General features: G+C 49.6%; 1 protein-coding gene across 27 annotated transcripts in view; it reads right to left on the bottom strand.

Annotated features, from left to right (window-relative positions):
• Nucleotides 1-2,151: 2,151 nt before the first annotated feature.
• The window catches only part of EPB41L1 (erythrocyte membrane protein band 4.1 like 1), a 176,660-nt gene continuing 156,949 nt past the window's right edge, over nt 2,152-21,862 (bottom strand). For 19 of the 27 annotated variants that reach the window (XM_025001212.2, XM_025001216.2, XM_059892851.1 and 16 more), the window contains 7 exons: nt 21,587-21,691; nt 19,390-19,470; nt 14,635-14,721; nt 13,734-13,817; nt 11,622-11,702; nt 11,197-11,313; nt 9,364-9,731 (listed from right to left, as the gene is read on the bottom strand). In XM_025001212.2, the coding sequence (XP_024856980.1) occupies nt 9,645-9,731; nt 11,197-11,313; nt 11,622-11,702; nt 13,734-13,817; nt 14,635-14,721; nt 19,390-19,470; nt 21,587-21,691 (642 nt within the window). In that variant the 3' untranslated portion in view covers nt 9,364-9,644. Of the gene's footprint in view, nt 5,510-9,363; nt 9,732-11,196; nt 11,314-11,621; nt 11,703-13,733; nt 13,818-14,634; nt 14,722-19,389; nt 19,471-21,586; nt 21,692-21,862 lie in introns of those variants that run through there. The other 8 variants (XM_025001228.2, XM_025001223.2, XM_025001219.2 and 5 more) reach the window with 3 other exon arrangements.

Genomic DNA, 21,862 nt, shown 5'->3' with positions numbered 1-21,862 from the left:
GACAGCTGGACATGCCCATCTGTCTCAGTCAAAATTCATCTCTTAGTGGGTTGCAGACTAGACTGGGCCCTGCAGTCATGGTTGATCACAACGAGCTGCCACAGGATTAGCCAGAGATGGCCTCCATCAGTCACAGTCATACATGTCAATCTCAGCCTGTCATGTCAGTTCCATTTCCTGCATGAAGAAGCTCAGCTCCCTCCCCACCCTCCCCATTCCTGGTCTTGGGTGCTGAGCATCATGGTCTGTTTTCATGATGAGCTCCCTGTTCCAGCCGAACTCACCATCTTCTGAGACTCCAGGGCAGTGAACTCTGGGCATAGGCACTGTTAAATGGTAGTCCAGGAATCTCACGTGGTGGGTTGCATGTCTGTTCAAATCAGGTTTCTCAACCTTGATACTACTGAGATTTGGAGCCAAATAATTCTTTGTTGTAGGGCAGCTGTCTTCTTGTGTTGTAGGATGTTTAGCAGGATCCCTGGTTTCTACTCCCTATATGTTAGTAGCATCCCTCAGTTGTGACAACCAAAAGTATTTCCAGACATTACTAAATGTTCCCTGGGTGACAAAATCACACATACTCCCGAGTTAAGAATCACTGATCTAAATGAATCAGCCACACTATTCCTTAACAGCTCAGAGACTGACCCTGTATTTATGGGAGACAGAGACACAGATCCAGGGTGTGTGGGTACCCAGTGTTTGCAAACAATGTCCTATTTCAGGATCCCAGGAATGACAGATAACTAAAGGAAACCTACAGGGAAAATACGGGGAAGGATCCATAAATTGCTTCTGACAATGGACAGGAGTTTGGAGATAGTAGAAGAATTGCTTTTCATAGCACAGCATTTTATATCATTTAATGAATTCCCTTCAAAAAGAAAAAGCATAGGGCTTCCCTGGTGGACCAGTGGTTAAGACTCCGAGCTCCTAATGCAGGGGACATGAGTTCAATCCCTGGTTGGGGAACTAAGATCCCACATACTGCCTAGTGTGGCCAAAAAACAAAACAAAGAAGAAAAGACGTGGTGTTTAGTGTTTCAAATTATAGGGAAATGATCAGGATTTAAGTTTTTACAAGTTTTTAGAATGGTATGTACAAGGTGACTTCAACTCTGATAAGATACTTACACATGAGAAAAGACTGGAAGAAACTGCACCAAATCGTTTAGCCATGGTTGTTGCCTGTGAGATTTGGGGTAATAAAGAAAGCGTTTGGGGTGAGCTGTTTGGTAGAATTAAATTGCTGGTATGTGTATCTCAGGTAGCCCACAGGACAGGTTTAAATTTTACATGGATAATGGTTTTCAAATTTTAGTATTTTTGCATTTATTTTTATAAAGACCTCCTTTCTTTGGCAAGTGACCCTAGTTTTTCATTTGTGGACATAACGGTTTCCTTTACAAATAATTCTGTTTTTGTTGCTGTTGTTGAGTCACTTAGTCATGTCCGACTCTTTGTGACTCCATGGACTACAGCATGCCAGGCTCCCCTGTCCTTCGCTATCTTCCAGAGTTTGCTCAGAATCAATTTAAAGAAAAATGATGTCAACATTGGGACAGGTGGCATGTGCAGGGACATGGCAACATATGCGAAGGGGATGAGCAAAGGCTGACGTTGGGGCTTGCTGTGTACGTTATCCATTCGACTCCCAAGGAGGGGCCTCCACACACCAAGCCCCTCTGTGTCCTGGGCCCACCTGCTTACTGTTCCTGCTGCCTAGAATGCACTCACTCAAGTTTTTCACCTTACTGGATCTTTCTCTTCACTCAGCTCAAAAAGATGTCCTCAGGGAGGCCATCGGGGGCCACCTTATTTAAAGTGGCCTCCTTCAGTGACCATCCCCTCCCCCAGCGCATTTCCTTCCTGGTGCTGATCACTCTGGCTGGAGTCGTCTTTGAGCGCTCGCCTGGTTCGTTCAGTTTCTCCACTAGCCTCTGAGCTCCTGGAGGGCAAAGGCTTTGTCTTATTCATTGTTATTCCCGTAAAGCCAAGACCTGTTCCACACTGGGATCTGCAGATATTTGAATGAAGGTGTTGTAGGTTGAATGAAAATGTTCCAGTTGGGATCTCACCACCCCAATTTTAGCCTGTCCCACAATGCCAACTTGTACTGGTAGCCAAGGTCAGAGAGAGATGCCAACGCAGTTTGTGGTTCAGCATCAAACACATTTATTTCACTTTTATTGAGTATACAAGAACAGAGAGCACACGCATACAGCACGGAGCACTGAGGTGGGGGAGCGCGGGGACGAGAGAGGAGAGAGGGGTGTGAGCAAAAAGGACCAGGACAGCATCGCAGTTGGTTAGGAAGGTGCTTTTTGGAAAAAAAAAAAAAAAAATTTAGAGTGATGTTGCTCATGCAATTTCAGGCCAGTCTTGGAATGTGCTTACAGGATTCAAAAACTGAAACAGGTCTTGGCACTTCCTGTACCCTCAGATTGAAAAGATCCCAAGAAAGCAAAATAGGGGCAAACAAAGACTTATACAGGCTGGCAGAGTGGACAAAGGCCATGGAGGGCATCTGCTTTTCCTGTTCCTTTTGCAAGTGAGGAAACTGAGGCCCTGAAGCGAGGATAAGATGAGCTCAGTGGCATGTGGTGAGTTAGAGGCTGAGCCAGGATGGCCACCCAGAACTCCTGACTGCCCTCCAGGACTTCTTCCACTATGCTACATGGTCTCCTGGGTGGAGAGGTGGCACAGAAAGGACGTGAAATGGAAAATGGAAAAGTAGGTTGACGACAGATATGACAAACATCTATATTCCCTATGAAGAGGAGGATGGGAAGGAAACAGCGCCCTAGATTTCAGCTTTGCAGCTCCCCTCCTCCCTGCTGGCAGATGCCTGCCTCTCTGTGGAAGGTCAGAGCATCTGTGGACTGGAGAGCTCCATAAACCCTGGCTGGCCCACAAACCAAGCCTGGTCACTTCTTCCCTGTCCTGAAGCCACACACATAGGGTCTGTAGGCAGGTGCAGAACCCACAACAAATATTCTCCCTCTGAGGTATGTCCAGTGCGCTCAGGACACCTGGTTCCTGCAAAGACAAGGATGCCTGAGCCAGATTCCAGGTGGCCCAGAGAGGGCAGAGCCACTCCAGCTCTTGGCCCAGAGGGAGTGGGGGCTCTCAAGCTGAGGAGGACGGGGAGGAGGTTCTGTGGCTTCTGTGTAAGAAGAACCTGGCGCACTTCCACTCTCAGGGGGAGCTGGAGGGGGTGTGGCTGGCTGTGCCACCTGAGCCCCAGATTCAGGGCTCTCTCTGCCTCTCCTCTTCACGTTTACCTACAGAGGCAAACACCGTTCTGCCTCAGGTCAGCACCAGTTAAGCAGCGAAGCATATGTGTCACCAAGGGAACGTATAAGCAAGCCTGGGCCCTTGGCAGGGCATCCGCAGATGTCTGATAATTGGAGAGAAGGCGGAAGTGCTCTCAGAGGGGCTGGAGATGTAAGGCTGGCTCAAGGAGCTTCCCAGGTCCCTCTGCTCCCCGCGCCCCCACCGCCATGCTTTCTCCTTGAGCCTAACAATAGTGCCTGGCACAAGTAAGTACTCAGTAAATATTTGTTGAATGAATTTATCAACTGCTTTAGAAGCAAGATGGGGGAAATGAAATGGGACTGAGAAATTAAAGGGCAAATGCCTTCAGAAGGGGCCTCATTGAGCTCACGAAAGCAGCTTGTGTCTGGAAAGCCCACGTGTGCCACAGGGCAATGCCAAGCTTTTGATGGGACCTTCTCCAAGGGCTCCTGTGGTCCGACTCTTAGGGCCCAGGATCAGAGAACAGATGTTGACTGAAGGGGAGGTCTCCAAAGCCAGGGTCTTATTCGAAGGTGGAGCCCCAGCAACACCTCCTGTCCACCTCAGCTTGTTTCAGGAGCCTCTGGGAGTCCAGTTTTGACCTGTCAGGGCCTGCCCATGTACAGTCTCTACCATCGCTGCTTTGACCCAGGAAGAAGAGAATGATTCAGACAGAATACAGGAGTGGTCAAAAGAAAGAACTGAGCTGGGGACATTCAGACAGCCAGGTGGAAGCCACCGTCTTCCGCGGCAGCTGGGGGCATCACCTCCCTTGGGATAGGACTTAGCTGTCACACTGTGGTCAGGGAAAGGCAAGACATGTGGCACAACAAAGAGATGACTGAGAACTGAGGCGAGCCTTCCGGGGAGGTAGGGGGACTGAGCTAGGGGATCTGTGCTGCAGGGTCCTGAGCACGGTCCAGGTCCCAGCTGCTGCTGCCTGGGGGAGAAGGCATCTTGAACCACACCTGGGTCGCTTCCTTCTTGCCAAACCCCTGCCTCTCCATATGGGGACCCCACCCCTCCCCACCAATCAACCAAGTACAAACACCACACACTGTATTTCTACACTGAACTGTCAGCTCCTACTGTGAGCGACCCACAGCCCGAGTCCGGGTCTCCTTGGCTGGGTTGGTTCGGTGAGATCTAGGAACCTTGAGAATACATCAATCACAGTCAGATAATTATCATTTTAAAATGTCAGCTTCATACTTACCAGCACTGTTTATTTTAATATTTGTTTCCTGTTATATGTAATATACATAACTTAAAAGCACATCCATACAAATCTCCTACAAGCGGCACCTTCATAATGAGAACCCATAAACATATAATGTCTACTTTCACCTCCTGTGGCTTGGTTTCACGTTTTTGCTTTTCTTTTTCTCATTTCCAGTGAGAGTCATCTGCAGTGGCCCTCGGCAGGACCAGGACACAGAGGGTGAGGGGTGTGGGGTGGGGGAGAGGGAGGAGGGAACCCAGACAGAAAATGACGAGACGTGTGAGAGTTGAGGGGGAAAGGAGGCGGAAGAAAGGCAGGTGGATTTTGCAGCCCAGTGTCAAGACCCAAAAAATAAGAATCCAGTGTTCCTCCTCCTCCTTTCCGAATGGGGGATTTTTCTTTCTTGGAAAACGGTTGACGGGGGCGTGTCTTGCTGCTGCAGCTTCTCTAACTGGCTGCAAAAGTGTTTTCCTTTGCATTGGAGTGGGCAATGGACGCAGGAAAAGAAGAAATGGGATGCTTGTCCACTGAAGGGAACGTGTAGGCCCAGGAGGCCTTGTACTTCTACAATCAGCGTGGTCTGGCTTGCCTTGGTTGTTCTGCAGGGCTTCAAAGTGGGGTGGGGAGGGGAGCAAGGGATTACTGTTGTTATAATTTTTATTTGTTTGGTTTCCTAGAAAATCCCACCAATTCTTCAATTTGTCTGCAAAGGATATGTAGGCGTTCAGATGTTGGTTGTTGCTGTCGGCCGAATGCTCGGCCAGCCCCGGCAGCAGTGCGAGGACGTGGTGTTTCCTGTGTATATATATCTATATCTATATATATCTATATATATATGCTTTTCCTTTCCCAGTCTCTTTCAGGGACAGTACGTCACAGCTGGGACGTCGGTGTTGAGTTGGAGAATCCAGGATGAAGGCCCCTTCTTTATGGTTCTCTGGCTTGGGTTGGACCAGAAACGCCAGCATCTTTTCACAGAGGTCAGGATTCCTGAAGCCAGAGGTCGGGGGGCAGGGGGTGGAGAGGAGAAGGGAGATGCAAAGGAAGGAAGAGGACAAGGAGAGTTAGTAACTTTTGTCGTCCATCTTTAAATACATGGCTGTTTTCACTCTCTTTACCGTGTGCCCTTGATTATGACTTAGGAAGACAGAGTGACTTATCCAAGCCCACACAGCTGGTAATAAAGTGGCCACTGACAACTCAAGCCACCTTGTTGTCCAGTCACTCAGTCGTCCTCTTTGCGATCCCATGGACTGCAGAACACCAGGCCTTCCTGTCCTTCACTCTCTCTCGAAGCCACCTGTCTGACTCCAAAGTCCATGCATGTTTGCTGGGCTGTGTCCACGCAGGTAGGATCTTTCACTTTGGCTGAAAATTGTTCAAGTTACCTTGAAACTTTGTCCTTAGCTTTCCCCGATCACACTTGTTAGATCACACTTAGCTAAGATCACACTTGTTTCATTTTGTCTTCCTATCTGCTCTCAGATCTAAAAAATATTCAGATGTGATGGCAGAGGTGGGTTTTTTTTGTCTTTCCTTTCTATTTGCCATGGCCTGCTGTGTCCTGGAGGTTAGTTAAACCCCAGAGAGTAGTGTTTAAGTGAAGAGACTGAAATCTGGATCCCAACTCAAGTTTGACTCCAAAACTTGAGTGGTTGAGGGGTCTGGGCTCCGAAATCAGACAATCTGAAGTCAAATCCCACTGCGTGGTCTACTAACTCTGTCACCTTGGGCGAGTTTCCTAATCTTCTTAGACCTTAGCTGCTTCCTCCATAAAATGGACAGAAGTTGTAGGGAAGATTCAAGACAAGGATCAGCGTAAGTGCTGAGTAAATACTGGCTGTTTTTATCATTACTACTGCTGTTGTTAAGTTAACCACACACTGTTCTGATCTCACTGAGGGCAAGGGCTGTCTCTTACTTACTGCTGTCTTTCCAGAGCCCAACACCATGCCTGACATATAGCAACTACCCAGAACTATTTAACGGGTGGCATATCATCCCTGTCCTTTACCATTTACATGGTCAAGAGCTAATAGAGTGGTAGATAACTGATCCTTCTTGGCTCATTTGATAGATGGGAAAACTGAGCCCAGAGGGGGCAAAGACTTAGCAAGTTGGTGGCAGAAACAAGACTAGAATTCAAGGCTCCTGCTTTGAAATAGGTCAATCCTGCCTACCCCTCACCTTCCCCATTTAATTAGAACTTTGAAAGCAAGAAAGCTCTGGGAAGCTGGGTGGGTGCCACCCTCTTGCTGGCAGTGTTTGGGATATAGATCCTGCCTGAAGGAGGTTGGCCAGTGGAGCAAAGATAGAGCCAAACCCACACAGCTGGTCTGTGAGCTGCAGGGAGAGAAGACTGTGTAAGGCAGGTGATTTCCACACTCACAGCAAGAACTTCAAGAAGGAAGAACTTCATAAGGAAGTCTGCTGGAGCAGGGACAGAAGGAGGATTCAGGGAGGGGAGAGACAATGAAGACTGGCAAGATGGATGCCCACATAGAAACAGAAACTCGTGCAAGAGGCTGGTGATAGAAGTTTAAAGTCTGACTTGCTCAGGGCTCTCATCAACCACTCAATATGACGAAACTATAGGGACAAGGAAGGAAGTTCACATCGCCAAGCACCTTTGGTATGTGAGACAACACCCTCGTAAGTCACTGCTATGCACTCAATATGAACCCCCAAAATTCACAGGTTGAGTCCCTCATCCTCAAGAGGATGGTATTCAGAAGCAGGGCCTTTAGGAGGTGCTCATAAACAGGATGCGTGCTTTTGTAAGAGACATGAGAAAGATGACTTCTCTGCTTTCCACTGCATAAGAACACAGAGAAGATAGCTGTCTACAAACCAGAAGAGGGCCTTCACCAGGAACCAGATTGGCTGGCCCCTTGACCTTGGACTTCCCAGCCCCCAGAACTGTGAGAAATTAAGTGTGTCTTGCTTAAGCCATCCAGTTTTCTGTTCTGTTACAGCAGCCCGTGCAGTCTCTAACACTCATAAATGGGGTTCATTGCAGCAGCTCCAGTGTATAGGTTAACTCCATTTTTAGGTGAGGAAACTGAGGCCCGGGTGGTTCCTCTGGACACACTTTCTGGGTCCAAAGCTGGGTGTGTTCTTTCCACTCCATTCTGCTACTTTCTGAGAAGTTTTTCTTACAATGCTGGCTTCACTTTAAGTTTTCTCATAATTAATGGAGTACCTGCCTTAGAGGATTTCCCTGATGGTCCAGTGGTTAAAAATTTGCCTTCCAATGCAGAGGATGCAGGTTCAATTCCTGGTCGGGGAGCTAAGATCCCCCACGATGCAAGGAAACTAAGCTGGTGTGCCACAATTACTAAGCCAGCATGCCTCAACTAGAGAGAAGCTGAATGTCACAACTAAGACCCAACACGGCCAAAAATAAATAATTTAAAAAAAAAAAGAGTTTCCAATTCAGAGAAGACCTCCCCTCCAGAATTAGTGAGTCTGACTATATGAAGAGTCAGAAGTGGTTTCTACTTGGCGACAATTAATGGGAAGGAAGGTGGACAGAAAAGGCATGTAGAAACTTCTGTCTCTCCAGGGCAACATAACAAGGTAAGCTTTACAGAAGAATCCAAAAGAGAGAGATAGAGAGAGAGGGTGTGTGGTGACGTGTGGGACAATGGCAGCCAAGGAAGAAGTAAAGGGTGGGGGGAGGAGGAGGGAATGAGATGGCAAAGGGAGCATGGAGGTGGGCAGACGTGAAGACCGCATGGGGTAGGGAGGACGACGCTGGGGTGAGAGCCGAGAGCGCCGAATAGCCAGGGAACACAGGAAGGCAGGAGCCTAGGGGGACTGACTGGGACGCTTCTGGGAAAGACGAAGAGGAGTGAGACAGGGAATGGAGGAGGTACAAGAACCTAGGGAAGCAAATAAGTAGCGAGAGGATTGTATATAACTACAAGAGGGCTTGTCCTGTCTCTTCATTTTGCAAATGAGCGCACCGAGACCCCGATGGTCATGAAGCTAAGTCAGTAGGATGGATGGAATGGAGTCAGGTCCAGATTCCCAGCACAGAATTCTTGGCATCAGTGGCTCCTACACTTGGCTGCACACGGATTTCCCAAGGACCAAGGTATAAATAAAGATTCCCAGGGGGTTTCCCTGTTGGTCCAGTGGTTAAGACTCTGAGCTTGCAAAGCAAACAAGCAGCACGTGTTCAATCCCTGGTCAGGGAAGTTACGCGTACTGTGCAGCCAAATAAATAAAATAAAACTGAAAAAAAAAAAAAAAAGATTTCCAGGTCCTAACCCAGCACTTCTCAGTCAGACTCTATGACAATAGTTCTCTAGTGTCTGTGTTCCCAGGGTAATGCGGCCAGCTCAGCACCAGCTTGGCAAGTGACCTACACTCTACCCCTCTGAGACCTGGGTAACAAAAAGCAACAATAACTAAGCAACTGAGGGGACAAGAATGACAATTTACCTGAAAGTCTGAGGAAGGCAGGCTCTGCCTGTGATCAGCTTACATGACTTCCAGACCAGCCCTGTCTGGGTCTTCCCTGGTGGTCCAGTGGCTAAGACTCTGCACTCCCAATGCAGGGGGCCTGGGTTCATTCCCTGCTCAGGGAACTAGATCCCACATGCTGCAACTAAGAGCTCCCATGGCACAACGAGCCCGGCATGAATAAATTAAGCACACAAATAGACCAGCACTGCCCAACAGAAATACTAGCCACAGATGGAATTGAAAATTTTTCAGATAATAGATTTTCTAGACAATATTTTCTAAACGTCCTAGAAATTTATGGCTTTCTAAAATTTCCAGCTATATTAGTAAAACTCTAATGTTTCAATTTACATCAAAAAGAGTAAAAAGAATCAGGTGAAATTAATTTTAATAATGTATTTCACTTAGCCCAATACATCCAAACATTATCACTTAACATATAATCAATATTAAAATTATTGAACTATTTTATACTCTTTTTCTCCATATATAATCTTCAAAATCCAGCACACATTTTACCCTTAAGGTACATCTCATCTCAGATTAGCCAGTTTCAAGTGTTCAACAGCCACATGTGGCTAGTGGCTCCTACACTGCACAGCACAGAAAATTATTTCCAACACTGTAGAAAGTTCTGTCGGACAGCACTGGTCTAGATTGGAGTTGGCAACGCTTCAGAGTGGCAAGAAAATACTTCCGCACCTTTTCTTGTGACATGAAGGGGGTGGTAATCAAAAGGCTGTAAAAGAAACATTCTTGTGTCTTTCTAGAAAACACTGGTTTTCTTCATCAGGGAAGAGGACAAAAGGAGACCTGCTGCTTGTGGGGGCCTTTGAAATGGATTTATTTTTCAGTGAGGTATAATGTGCAAAGTCAGTCAAGTACACAAATCTAAGTGTGGAGCTTAACACATTTTTATATGTGTACACATCCACGCAGCCCTCCCAGTTCAAGACACTGACACTTCGAGCACCCTCGAAGGTCCCCTTGTGGTTCTTCCCTGTCAATGCCACTTCTCAGCAGGAACTGATATTCAGACTTTGAGCATGTTTAGTATGGCCTGTTTTTGAACTTCCTATGAATGGACCCATTTGTAAGTGTCTAACTTATTTCACTCAACTCAATTATTATAGATCTGATAAAATTCAGTAAATTTCTAGAGGGGCCTCACCAGCTTCCCCCAAGTTCAGGCGGGAGACCTGTCTGCTCTAGCACCATTTCCCTCCTGTTATTCACCAAGGCACTGATGGCCCAAGAGGAAAGAGTAAGGATTGAGGTCCCCTCGGATTCTGGCCCCAGGTGGCCTCAGAAGAGTTTCCAATCTAGCAAGACAGATGGGATGAAGGACTCTGGTCCTCATATTCCTCCTTGGCATCAACTATACTTCAATTAAAAAAAAAAAAGTAGGATTTCCCTGGTGGCACAGTGGATAAGATTTCGCCAGCCAGTGCAGGGGACGCAGGTTCAATCCCTGGTCCAGGAAGATCCCACATGCCACGGAGCAACTAAGCCCGTGCACCACAGCTGCTGAAGCCTGTGTGTCTAGAGCCCGTGCTCCGCAGCAAGAGAAGACCAAGCACTGCAGTGAACAGTAGCCGTCACTCTCCACAACTAGAGAGAGCCCATGCAAAGCAATGAAGACCCAGAGAAGCCTAAATAAATACAATTTTTTTAAAAGATAAAAAATTTTATCTTTTTTCAACTATAAAAGATAAAACCACAATTTTATCTTTTTTCAACATTCAACTATACTTCAATTTGTAAAACTTTCCTTCTTGGCGACATCTAGTGGCTGGTGATGGAGACAGAGACTTGGGGACAGGAATATGACGTGGGCTGGGTAGGACTTTTTCTGACTTCCAGCTTATAGGCAATGGGCCAGTGAGGTTTTGCATATCTCTGTCTATCCCACCTTGGTATCCACCCGTCCAATCCTCTCTCCCCTTTTCTCACCACTTCTGGATTTACTTTTCTGGGTCTGGAGCCTAAAACCCCAAAGAAACCAGTCTTCCTTCCCCTCTGTCCTCATATCAAATCTAGGGGAGCTATTTCTTCCCTTTGAATCCAAAATCAGGAAGCCTGGGGGGTGGTGATCAAAGCTGTGCTGGAGACCCAGCCTCTGGGTGGGTCCTCACATGGAAATGCCTCTTGGAGGACCCTGTTCTCTTCTCTGTCTCACAGCTACTGAGCCCCACGAGCCTCACCTGTGGCTTCTTGTCCCTCTCCTCAGGGGATGGGTCTGTTTCTCTGTAGACGACGGCTTTGGTTACCAGCATGTCGGGATGCTGCAGTTTGGCCTCCTTGATGGCCAAAGCCAGGGCCTGGAGGAAAAGAAGAGCAGGGTGAAGAGCCAGAGCGCACTGAATACGGGTGAGGCCACAGAGACCAGCAAGCCCCTCCAGTGCACAGGGACGCTCCCACAAGTTCATGGCAGAGGGTGGAGCTCAGGTCTTCTGGCTCCTTCTGCCTCCCATTCAGTGCCCCTTCCTTGGGGGCTTCTCCTCTGGACAGGGTCAGCAGGAAGTGGACATCTTCTCTGCTCACACACGCAGCCGTCCACAGGTAACCCAACACGGGAGGGCCGGTGGCCTGGGCAGTGCCACTGGGACCCACGCTCCCATCCACATACCTGGTCTTGATCGACATCTTCGTCCCCGGTGATGATGATCCGCTTCTCAATTCTCGTCTCAGAAAACCCTCCTTTCACAGTCTGCAGAGGGAGAGGGAGGCGGGTTCAGCCTTAGGTCTGGCTGGGGCAGCAGCCTCGACAGGGGACAGAGTCAAAGCACCCCTCAAGGGCAAGGCTGGAATCAGCAGTCGCCTTCTCTCCTGGCTCCCTTGGTTTTTCCCTTTACTAGTTTTGGGACTTCAGACTGAACACCCTGCCTGGCTGCCACTGCTCCCCCAGCTACCAAGCTGCCCTCTCTAGCTCTTCCAAGCTGGGCTTGAATGCTGTGGCCCTCACCCTGGTGAGCTGCCCTTCCACCTTCCTGCCTCGGTACCTCCCGAGCAGCAAGTTGGTATCTCTCATGGTTCTGGGCCTCTCTGTCTTGTGCTGACCTTGTGTGTGTGACCTGGCCTTGCTCACTAGGCTGGGGCTCTTGATGGTAGGGGCCGTTATTTTTGTTCACCTCTGCATCCCCTCCTCCCCCATTCCCCTGCCCCACCTGGCCAGGATAGGTACTAAAATGCGGATTTGTTGAATGAAACACATGAATGAAATGTGAATGGTGACAAGGTTCTCCTTTAAATGACTTCCAACAACACTAGAAGAGAAAATTGCATGAATGATACTTATACATAAGCTGATAGCTGCCACTGTTTTCTGAAGGGGTGGGGCCTGGGAGCAAGCTTAGAAGATGGGGGAGGACTTAACTGCTTAATATATTAAAGGTAGGTGGTGGCGGAGGGAATGCCCAGCTGGAGTCAGGAGTGGACAGAGAGAAGACGGCTCCCAGGGCAGAGTGGATGGCTCCCAGGTGGCAGGGCCAGGAGAGACTTTTGAGCTGTATGCTGCGGGGTGTGTGATGGAACCCCTTCCCATAAACCTTTCAGTCAAGTCATCCTTGCTCACTGATGCTTTTGGTAGGAATGGGCTCTTTCTGGGGACCATACTGTGTGTGGCAGGGGGCAGGGCTGGGGTGGTCTTGCTTATTAAGGGCTAGTGCTGTCTACCAGATTCCTCCTTCGATGCTTGAACGGAACCTCCCACTCAGCCTGGCTCCCTGGCCTCTCTCCTTCAGGACCGCATCTCTGCCTTGGGCTCCCTCCTGTTCTTCCTCCTGGCCACTCAGGCATGGACACAGTGGTGAGCGGGTCCTCAGCCCGCAGGCCCCATCCTGTAAGTCACTGCTGACCCACCGGGAAGGTCTTCCTCCTCTGGCCCCGCCCCTTCCCCTCCTCTGGCCCCGCCCCTTCCTCCTGGAACCCTGCTCCGCCCCCTCACGCCTAGTCTCTTCCACATCTCTCTTCTTTCTCCCGTCTAGCTGCACATCCTAGTGGACCTCATCTCCTCTCCTTAAACCCCTTTTCGCTGGGTTCCTTCCCACTTTAAAAACCTTGATGGCTTTCCATGGCTCTCAGACTCAGACCCTCTGTTGTCACCCCTGTCCTGGGATTTCTCTTTCTTGTCTCTGTTCTGCTTCCCCCTCCCTCAGTTCAACCTAATTTCTCACAGTTCCGCCCCTACATGCTTCTTCCTGGCAGAGACGGCTTATCTTGTTTCTCCGTGTGCACTGTTTGCAGCCCCTCCAGCAGTCCCTAGCACAAAGGTAGCGTAAGGCTGACAAACTAACATTTGCTCAGAGAATGAATAAGCGAACACACGGTTTCTGCTCCCATCTTCCACGTGGCTTAGAACGTCTGCCTCCTCCCTCAAGAGTCCTCCCTGGCTTTCCAAGACCGTGCGCAAACCCCACCTTTTCCAGAAGCCCCTTCCTCATTCTTGGAGCCTTCCTTAAATTGCTCCCTGCTAAATCCCTCTGGCACTTAAGCTCCATGAGGCACAAACACTAGGGTTCACAATGTCTTCCAAGGAGACAGTCCCATCCCCCCAGCCTGGCCGTCAACAATGAAGGGCAGGTTGGTGCCTATGATGCTTAGCACAGAACAAAGTGCACAGCACTCCAGAAACTGGAAACACTGCAGTCTTCTCTATCCACGTCACAGGGCAGAGCTGTGGCGAGCTTCCGAGCCCCGCGGCCAGGCTGGGGGCACACGGGGTCCTGCTGCTGCTACTCACTTTGGTAACATGGGTGGTGGTGGAGGTGGAGAGGGTTTCCGCGGTGGCGCCGTAGGTGCTGGTGAGGACATCTTTCCCGATGATCTGCAGAATATAACCACCACGACCCCACCCCAGGGGTCAGGTGAGGGCGCTGGGGTCTGCAGGATGGGGCGGGGGCGGGGCCAACCAAGGGAGAAGTGGGGAAGGGGGTGGTTCCATGAAGGTGAAGTCTGGAAGCCAAGATGCTTTGAGTCACCAAGTCTAAGAACTCAGGAATACTGGAGTCTTCAGAATGCTAGACCCATGAAATTCTCAAACCCTGGAATCTAAGATTCCGAGAACCTGAGATTCCTAAGGTCTTGAATCCTAACAAGACCCTAGAATTTAAGAATCCTGGCCTTTGAGAAGGATGAACAGAGGGATCCCAGGGCAGAAACAGAGCACTCCTCATCCCCCATGCTGTCAGGGTGGGGAAGACGCTCTTTCTGGGACTAGATGATGAAGACGACAGATCTGGAGAACAGAGGCACTGCCAGAGACCTCTCAGTGACAGACTCAGGCTGCTGAGGGTGGAGTAGGTCCAGAGTCCAAGCCTCTGGACTCCTAGTCCATTACTCCTCCTGGTCAGTAAGGACAGCAGATGCCAAAGAGCTGTGACGTTACAGGCATCACCAAGGGGAGGGACCAGTTCATCCCACTCTGCTGCCCTACTTGTACGTGGGGGGTGGGGGGGGGGCAATGGACGAGACCCTGACCAGGGAGCCCTGTGGGCATCCGAAGGTGATGCCGTTTCCTAGTGCTGTCCTTAAAGGGGCGGCCTCCCAGGCTCCACGCCGCACTTGCCTTGGGCCACGTGTGGACCCACGTCCACAATGCTCTGTGTGGAGTCCCCTAGCCTGAGCTGGCCCTGCCCACTTACCGGAGAAAGAGAACGGATTTCCGTGGCCACCGTCTGTGGGCCTGGGATCATGGCAGCTGCCCCCTTCCCGGACTTGAGACTGTTCTCCTGGGGAAACAATAGTGCTCAGATGGCCAGGTCTCAGGTGGGCGGGCCCCCAGGATGGCCGGAGCACATGACCATGGAGCTCTCCCAGCCACAAGGTTGAATAGTGACGTTAGAGGCAGAGAGCTGAAGGCATCATTCAGTTCAGTCTGCTCCTGTTCATCCCTTGCTCGCTCACTCAACACACACGCTTACACACTTACACACCCACACATTCAACAAATATTTACCGAATGCCTGGCATTAGGAACACTGTGGTGAACAAGACTCAAGACTCAATGTTCTCCCTGTAAGTACTAACAAAGGAGTCGAGACATCCAGGCCCTGCCATGTTCCAGCCACGTGACCTGGGGCAGACCCACCTGCACTCTCCAAGCCTCCTCGATTCACCTACATAAAAGGACCCTGCAGTATACAGGTTCATCAGTGGCAACAAACGTCCCACTCCAGTGGGAGATGTTGGTAATGAGGTGCAGGTCGGGGGTTGTGTATGTGCTGGGGGACAAGGGGTCTAGGAGAAATCTCTGGACCTTCCTCTCAAGTTTGCTGTGAACTTAAAATTGTTCTAAAAGAATAAAGTCTTAAAAGAAATTTTTTTAAAGGGAGACCCCTGTCCCACTTGCACAGGGACATTATAAAACTGACAGAAGATGAAAGGGCTTTGCAAACAGCAATCTGTCAGGTAAATACAGGAGTACAGGCTGATACTAACAACATGACGACTACTGCTTTCTGAGTGCACATGAGGTGCTAGGTATTGTGCTAGGGATGCATGGTCTCATTTAAGCCTCTGAACCACCTAGGAAATTGTTTTAATATTCCTGTTTTACAGGTGAGAAACTGGAAGGTCAGGGAATGTTAAGTGGCTTGTTCAAGCCCCCGTACAAGTGAGTGACAGAGCCTGGATTTAGATCCAAGTTGGTCAGACTCCAGATTCAACACTCTCCTTCTGCCATGCCCCTCTGCCCTTGAAGCAGCTCTCCTGGTCCAGCCTTGGGATCTAACTCCTAGATATTCCTGGAATTGGACCCAGGCTTACTGACCCACACTTACTCCAGTGTTCTTGCCTGGGAAATGCCATGGACAGAGGAGCCTGGTGGGCTACAGTCCATGGGGTTGCAGAGCAGTCAGACACAGCCTAACGACTAAACAACGACAATGACTGGTGGGAGTCTCCATCTCCCACTTCCTGCACCACCGCAGGGCTCAGCCTTGTCCATCCAGGGGCCCAGAGCTGTGTCCACTCTGCAGCTCCCCAGTGGGCTGAGCCTCAGGTCTGGACTGTGCATGACTGATTCTAGATCTGGACCTCTGTCTGCCAGGGGATGGGTGAGGACAGAAGCCCTCTGCCTTCGCCCCACCCTCCCCTGATCTAGCCCCAGCTGTGGGTAACCTGGTTACCTGGTATTCTAATCACAAGCCACTTTCTCAGAGAGCGTCCCAGAATGTGGCTCAGCAGCAGGCCTGAAAAGGGCAGCCTTCTGGGCTTCAGGCTTCCTTTCTCCCAGCCAGGGAGACAGCCACTAGCCCCTCTGAATCCTCCCATCCCTCCAGGCCTTCAAACCTCTACTTCCTCTATGGATCCCTGTTTTCTAGCCAAGCCTCACCTCCACCTTCACACTGCTGGGCACACAGGTCGTTCCAAGCAAGGTGCCAGCTACTCCACTTGCCTTTCCCAGATCTCCAGCTCACCAGTCACCTCTCCTGCCTCAAGGAGGAGCACCCCTTCTCCCTGGCTGGGGCTACACCCCCATTTCCACGCCAGGTCCTTCCTCCCCAGACTCGGGCCTCCTCTCCATCCCGCTCCACTCCCCCCACTACTCTCTCTGAGACGCCTCAGCTACTCAAGCCTTCTATGGCCTCGTCAAAGCCACAGTCCCCTCTCCCTTTATCTGCAGCTCAGATCTTTCTTGAACCTGAGACCTTTAAAACCAACTATCTCCGCGACATTTTCCCCTGGAAATGTCCCACAGGCACCTCAGGCTCAATCAGACCCCAAATGGAATTCACTGCTTCCCTCACCCCCAACACATACCTTCTGCTGAGGAGCACCCTCTGCTGTGCTCCTCGTTGGTGTAAATGCTTCTCAGACTTGAGGGGTATCACCTGAAGGACTTGTGATAAAATAGACAACCCCCACACCCGGGCTCCAACCTGTAGTTTTCGAGTTGTCTGGGGTGGGGCCTGAGAATTTCCTTTCTAGTAGATTTCCAGGGCGACTGAGCAGCCTCACTGGTCCATCTTTCTTCCCATCATCTGAACGTCCAATCAGTGACTAAATCCTGCCTCCAGACAGCGTTAACCCCATCCCCCTGGTCAGCCTCCACCACCTCTCACTCTGGCCCTGCCCCAGCCCCTAAACTAGTTCTCTCCCTGCTCTTTCCGTCTCTCCCAGCGGAATGTAGGCTCAGCGCTGCTGTCTCCCTCCGCGCTGGATTCTCAGTGCCTGGCTTTACACTACCTCACACACCGTGGGTGTTCAGTAAATATTTGCTGCAGGAAGGAAGGAGGGAGGGAGGGTAGGAGGGAGGAAGGATTAGAGGGAAGAAGGGGAAAAAAAGGGATGCGAGCTCCCAAGGGAAGGAAATTTGTTCCAAGAATGTTCCACACAGGTTGCTAGAGTTATCTTTCTAAAACACAGAAACACATATTTGATGACACCATGCCCCTACTTAAAAAGCTGAAGGGCTTCCCTGGTGGTCCCAGTGGCTGGGAAACTGCACTCCCAATGCAGGGAGCCTGGGTTCGATCCCCGGTCAGGGAACTGGATCCCACATGCTGCAACTAAGACCCGGCACAGCCAAATAAATAAATAAATATTTTAAAAATGGAAGTGAATCTCCATGGTCTCCAGAATGAAGTGTGAACTTCATACATGACATCTGAGGCCCTTTCAGCCCAGCCTTCCTTTCCAGCCCCTTCTCCCCCTGCTCCCCGTCCACACACTTGACATCTCACTTCCCTGACCACTTCCTTTCCCTAAATGCTCCACTTTTTCATATCTTTGCCTTTACACCTGCTGTTACCATGACCTAGGAAACCTCCTCCCATGACTGCCCCCTAATTTTATCCTCCAGGGTAGCTCAGATGTCACTGCCTAGGGAAAGCCTTCCCAGGCTCCTGCAGTCTCAACCCATGCCCTGGGCTCCCTGGGAAAGCATTATTACACAGTTCCCTGAAGGCAGGAAAAAATAATGGCCACTCTTATTTACAGACCACTTACAGTGCGCTAGGCACTCTTTGGAGGGCTTTACATAGATTACCTTAGTTTAGCCTCATCTCAACACTTTGGGGATATACTATTGTTCCCCCCCACCCCATTTTCCAAGTGGAAACAGGTCTGAAAAGGTTTTGGGTAACTTGTCCAAGGTCACCCAGCCAGGAAAGTGGGAGAGCCGGGCCTTGTTCACCACTGTGTGCCAGGACCTAAACGATAGATGTGCCCGTGATTATCACTTGGACGAGTGAGTTCTAACAAGCAGTGTCTTTTCTTCAACTCTATATCCCCATTCCAGGCAGAGTAGAGACTAATACATGTTTTTAGAACAAATGAATGGATGGATGGATGGATGAGTAAATGAATGATGTAACTGCCTGCTCACCATGGTACAGATTTACATTTAGCCCGAGGACCATCCTGATGCCACATGGCAAAGGGTTGAGGGGAGAAGAGTAACAGAGTGACCCATGGAGAGTGTGCAAGCTGGTCACTGGTTTAGGCTTATGTATCTTAAAAGTCTTTATTTACTCAAAACCTTCCTATGGAGTAGCCTAAATTAATGTATAATTTTCTTCCTATGTGTGTATCAGGAGTTTGGCAAGAGAAAGCATTTGAAAACAACCTCCCCCAGCTCAAGACAGATCCAGCCCGGGCACTGATGCCCGCTCAGCCCCAGCCCCAGCCCCACAGGGGCCACTGTTCACAACGGTCAGAATCGGGGAGCAGAGCAGAGCAGTTGAGGTGGACAGTGGGGCTTCCGGACCCAGAACACCTGGCTTTGACCTGGCTCTAGCATATGTTTGGTGGTGTGACATTGGGTAAGTCACTTTACCTCTCTGAACTTCATTTTCCTCCTCTGTAAAGGATGGAGGAAAAAGAGCATCCACCTCACAGCTCTTTTCTGCCCCCTGAGGGTGCTGCATGGAGTCACAACCTGTGGCTGAATGCTAGCTGTGCTGTGTCATCATTTGAAGAATCTGATGTGATTCTTCAGAGCAGAACCACAGGGTCCCTCAGGACTTGAGCTTCTGGCTTAAAGTCACCACACGCCATCTACTGACCAACGTGAGGAAGTGGCCTGGGCCACCCACAGGTGCCAGGAGGGTGGATTTCATCCAGGAAGGATTTTATCAGCACAATCCTTCCGTGTTGCTGATAATCAGTTACTCAGACAGTAGCATCCTCTCTTTGTCCCTGCCATAGCTCAGATGGTCCAGATGACTGAAACTCAGGGATGCCACCTCCCACATTATTCACTTTGCAAAACTGAGATCTCACAGGCTATCCTGTGGCAGCTACGGGCCAGACTTTCAAACTTCGGCTCTGTGTCCCACGCCTGACACAGTGAGGTGGATGAGGGCTTCCTGCCACACCTGGCGAGGTCAGCTTGTTATCTGGCTGTTTCAGGGGCAAGGGGCTGGTCAGAGAGGCAAGTCTCAGGTCCTACTTACCATGGTGGTTGATATGGTCTCTGTGGTGATGGAGGGAGGAGTTGTGAGGAACTCCTTCCCTCCTGGGGCAGTCCCATCAACCTGGGGGCCAGAGGAGGAGTTGTTAGAGGGGTGTGGGGAGAGAGAAAGAGTACCGAAAATGACTGCAGCATCTGCCACCTGGGCAGGAGGCATCCCCAGGTACCAAGCGGCAGGCAGTGTGAGCGAACGTGGGGAGGGGGATGTCCACACACCATATGCATATGTGTGCATGCATTCAGTTGTATCTGACTCTTTCTGCGGCCCCACAGACTGGCCCGTCAGGCTCCTCTGTCCATGGGATTCTCCAGGCAAAGATACTGGAGTGGGTTGCCATTTCCTCCTCTGGGGGATCTTTCCAACCCAGGGATCGAACCTGCATCTCTTCTGTCTCCTGCATCGACAGGCAGGTTCTTTACCACTAGCACCACCTGGGAAGCCCTATCCAGACACAGACCAAACTACAAACGGGCCTCAGGTCATTCCAGGTCACAGGTCCTCCAGCTCATTCAGATTCTTTTATTTCACAAATGGAAAACAATCCCAGATAATTTGAAACATTCTATCCAAATCTCAGAGCCTGCGTTCTTTGACTGAGGAGCCCACTGCTAAGGATTCACCCTTCGGATGCATACTGAAAGTTTTACCAGGGAGTCTGAACAGAAAAGTTCATTGCAGCATCAGTGTTAACTGCAAAAGACAAAAACAATCACAGGTCCGTTGATGGGAGATAAATACATGCTAAATCAGGATCCATTCCTAAGTTGGAATAAGGAGAGTGAGGTGGGTCCACATGGGCCAACAGGGAGGGATCTCCAGGGTAAATATTAAGAAAAAAGGTAAAATGTAAAAGAGAGAACAATCTCTTTTGTGTAAAAAATTTAAATATCTAGAGATGTAAGCACATATGTTAGTATATGCATAATTTTTTTTCTGGGAAGAATCACAAGAAAAATTTCATTCTGTTCTGTTTGAATTTCATAACTGTGACTATTTTGTTGTTATTTTGTTATAGGAGCTGTGGGGCCATTTTTAGTTTTCTACTTCTCTGTATAAAAACAAAGCCAACACACATTACTAAAACAAAACAGACCAGTGGAGCAGCTTGCCCAGGGTCACACAGCTTGTCAGAACTCGAAGGTTTTTACAGCTGCACTAGCCACCTCAGAAACCTCTATGCATGTTATCAAAGATGGAGAAAAAGTTCGGGAAAGGACAGAGTTGCCCACATCGTGTAGATTTACATCTTACTTTAAGTTCTTGAGACAAAGATTGGTCTCCAGGGAAAAAGAGCCCCAGCACTGCAGTTCCTCTGGCCAGCAAGAACCAAGAGGAAATCTACCAGACCCTCAGTCTCCCTTTTCAGAGCTTAAAAACGAAAGGAGCTGAGAAAATGCACTGTAAGTAATGGATCTGTGTCTGTTTGCAACTGCCTCTCCAGGTTAGGCTTCCCTGGTGGCTCAAACAGTAGAGAATCTACCTACCATGCAGGAGACCTGGGGTTCAACCTCTGGATTGGGAACATCACCTGGAGAAAGGGATGGCAACCCACTCCAGTATTCTTGCCTGGAGAATCCCATGGACAGAAGAGCCCGGTGGGCTATAGTCCATGGGATCGCAAAGAGCTGGACACGACTGAATGACTTAACACTTTCTCCAGGGTACTAGGTATTTTTACATCTTGCTGAGCCAAATAACTTATCTTTTTTTTTCCCTCAGTTTGTTCATTCTGTCAGTCTGATGTGGAACCCCCATGCATTAAAAAAAAAAAGACCCCATGTGAGCAGCTCTGATTAAAGCTGAATTGGGATCTGTCTTCTCTCAAAGCAGTCCCTGGGATAGCTCAAGAAACCTCTCCAACTCCTTCAAGTGACCCATCGTCACTTGATAAGACCCATTGTCTTATCCATGTAACACTCCCAGGAGAATAAAGGCCACATGACCATCCCCATTTTACAGATGGGAAAATTGAAGCTTTAAGAGGAATAGTCTGCCCATCCCATCACCCACCCATGGGGCTCAGGGAAGATAATGAAGCTTGGAAGAGCATTGGGGTTAAAATTGTGGCGCTGGGGGAAGCCAAGGTGGCAAGGGCTGGCCAAGGGAGTTTGCCACAGTGGGGACGCCACACTCCAATGCCCAGTTTCCTTGCTCAGGCACATAGGAAAGCACAGGTTACCTGGGTGGTGTCCACAGTGGCAACCCTGGTCTGCAGTACAGCCTCTGGCTCAATCTTCTTCCTGATGGCCAGGCTGCTGACAGTCATGGTTTCTGTTTTCACGGGCTGTAGGGAGAGGAAGGAGAAACACTGTGTCTCAAACCCCAGAATGATTCCTGCTCACAGGCAACTGCGACGTAGGGTCAGCAGGTGAATTCCAACCCCTGCTGCTGGCTGACTTTCCAGAGGGTGATGCAGGCCAGGGCAAAAGAGGCCTGGTGTGATGTCATAGACAAA

The sequence above is a fragment of the Bos taurus genome, chromosome 13 (assembly GCF_002263795.3).
Source record: "Bos taurus isolate L1 Dominette 01449 registration number 42190680 breed Hereford chromosome 13, ARS-UCD2.0, whole genome shotgun sequence".
Lineage (NCBI taxonomy): Eukaryota > Metazoa > Chordata > Mammalia > Artiodactyla > Bovidae > Bos > Bos taurus.
This window is presented reverse-complemented; position numbering and strand designations above follow the sequence as displayed.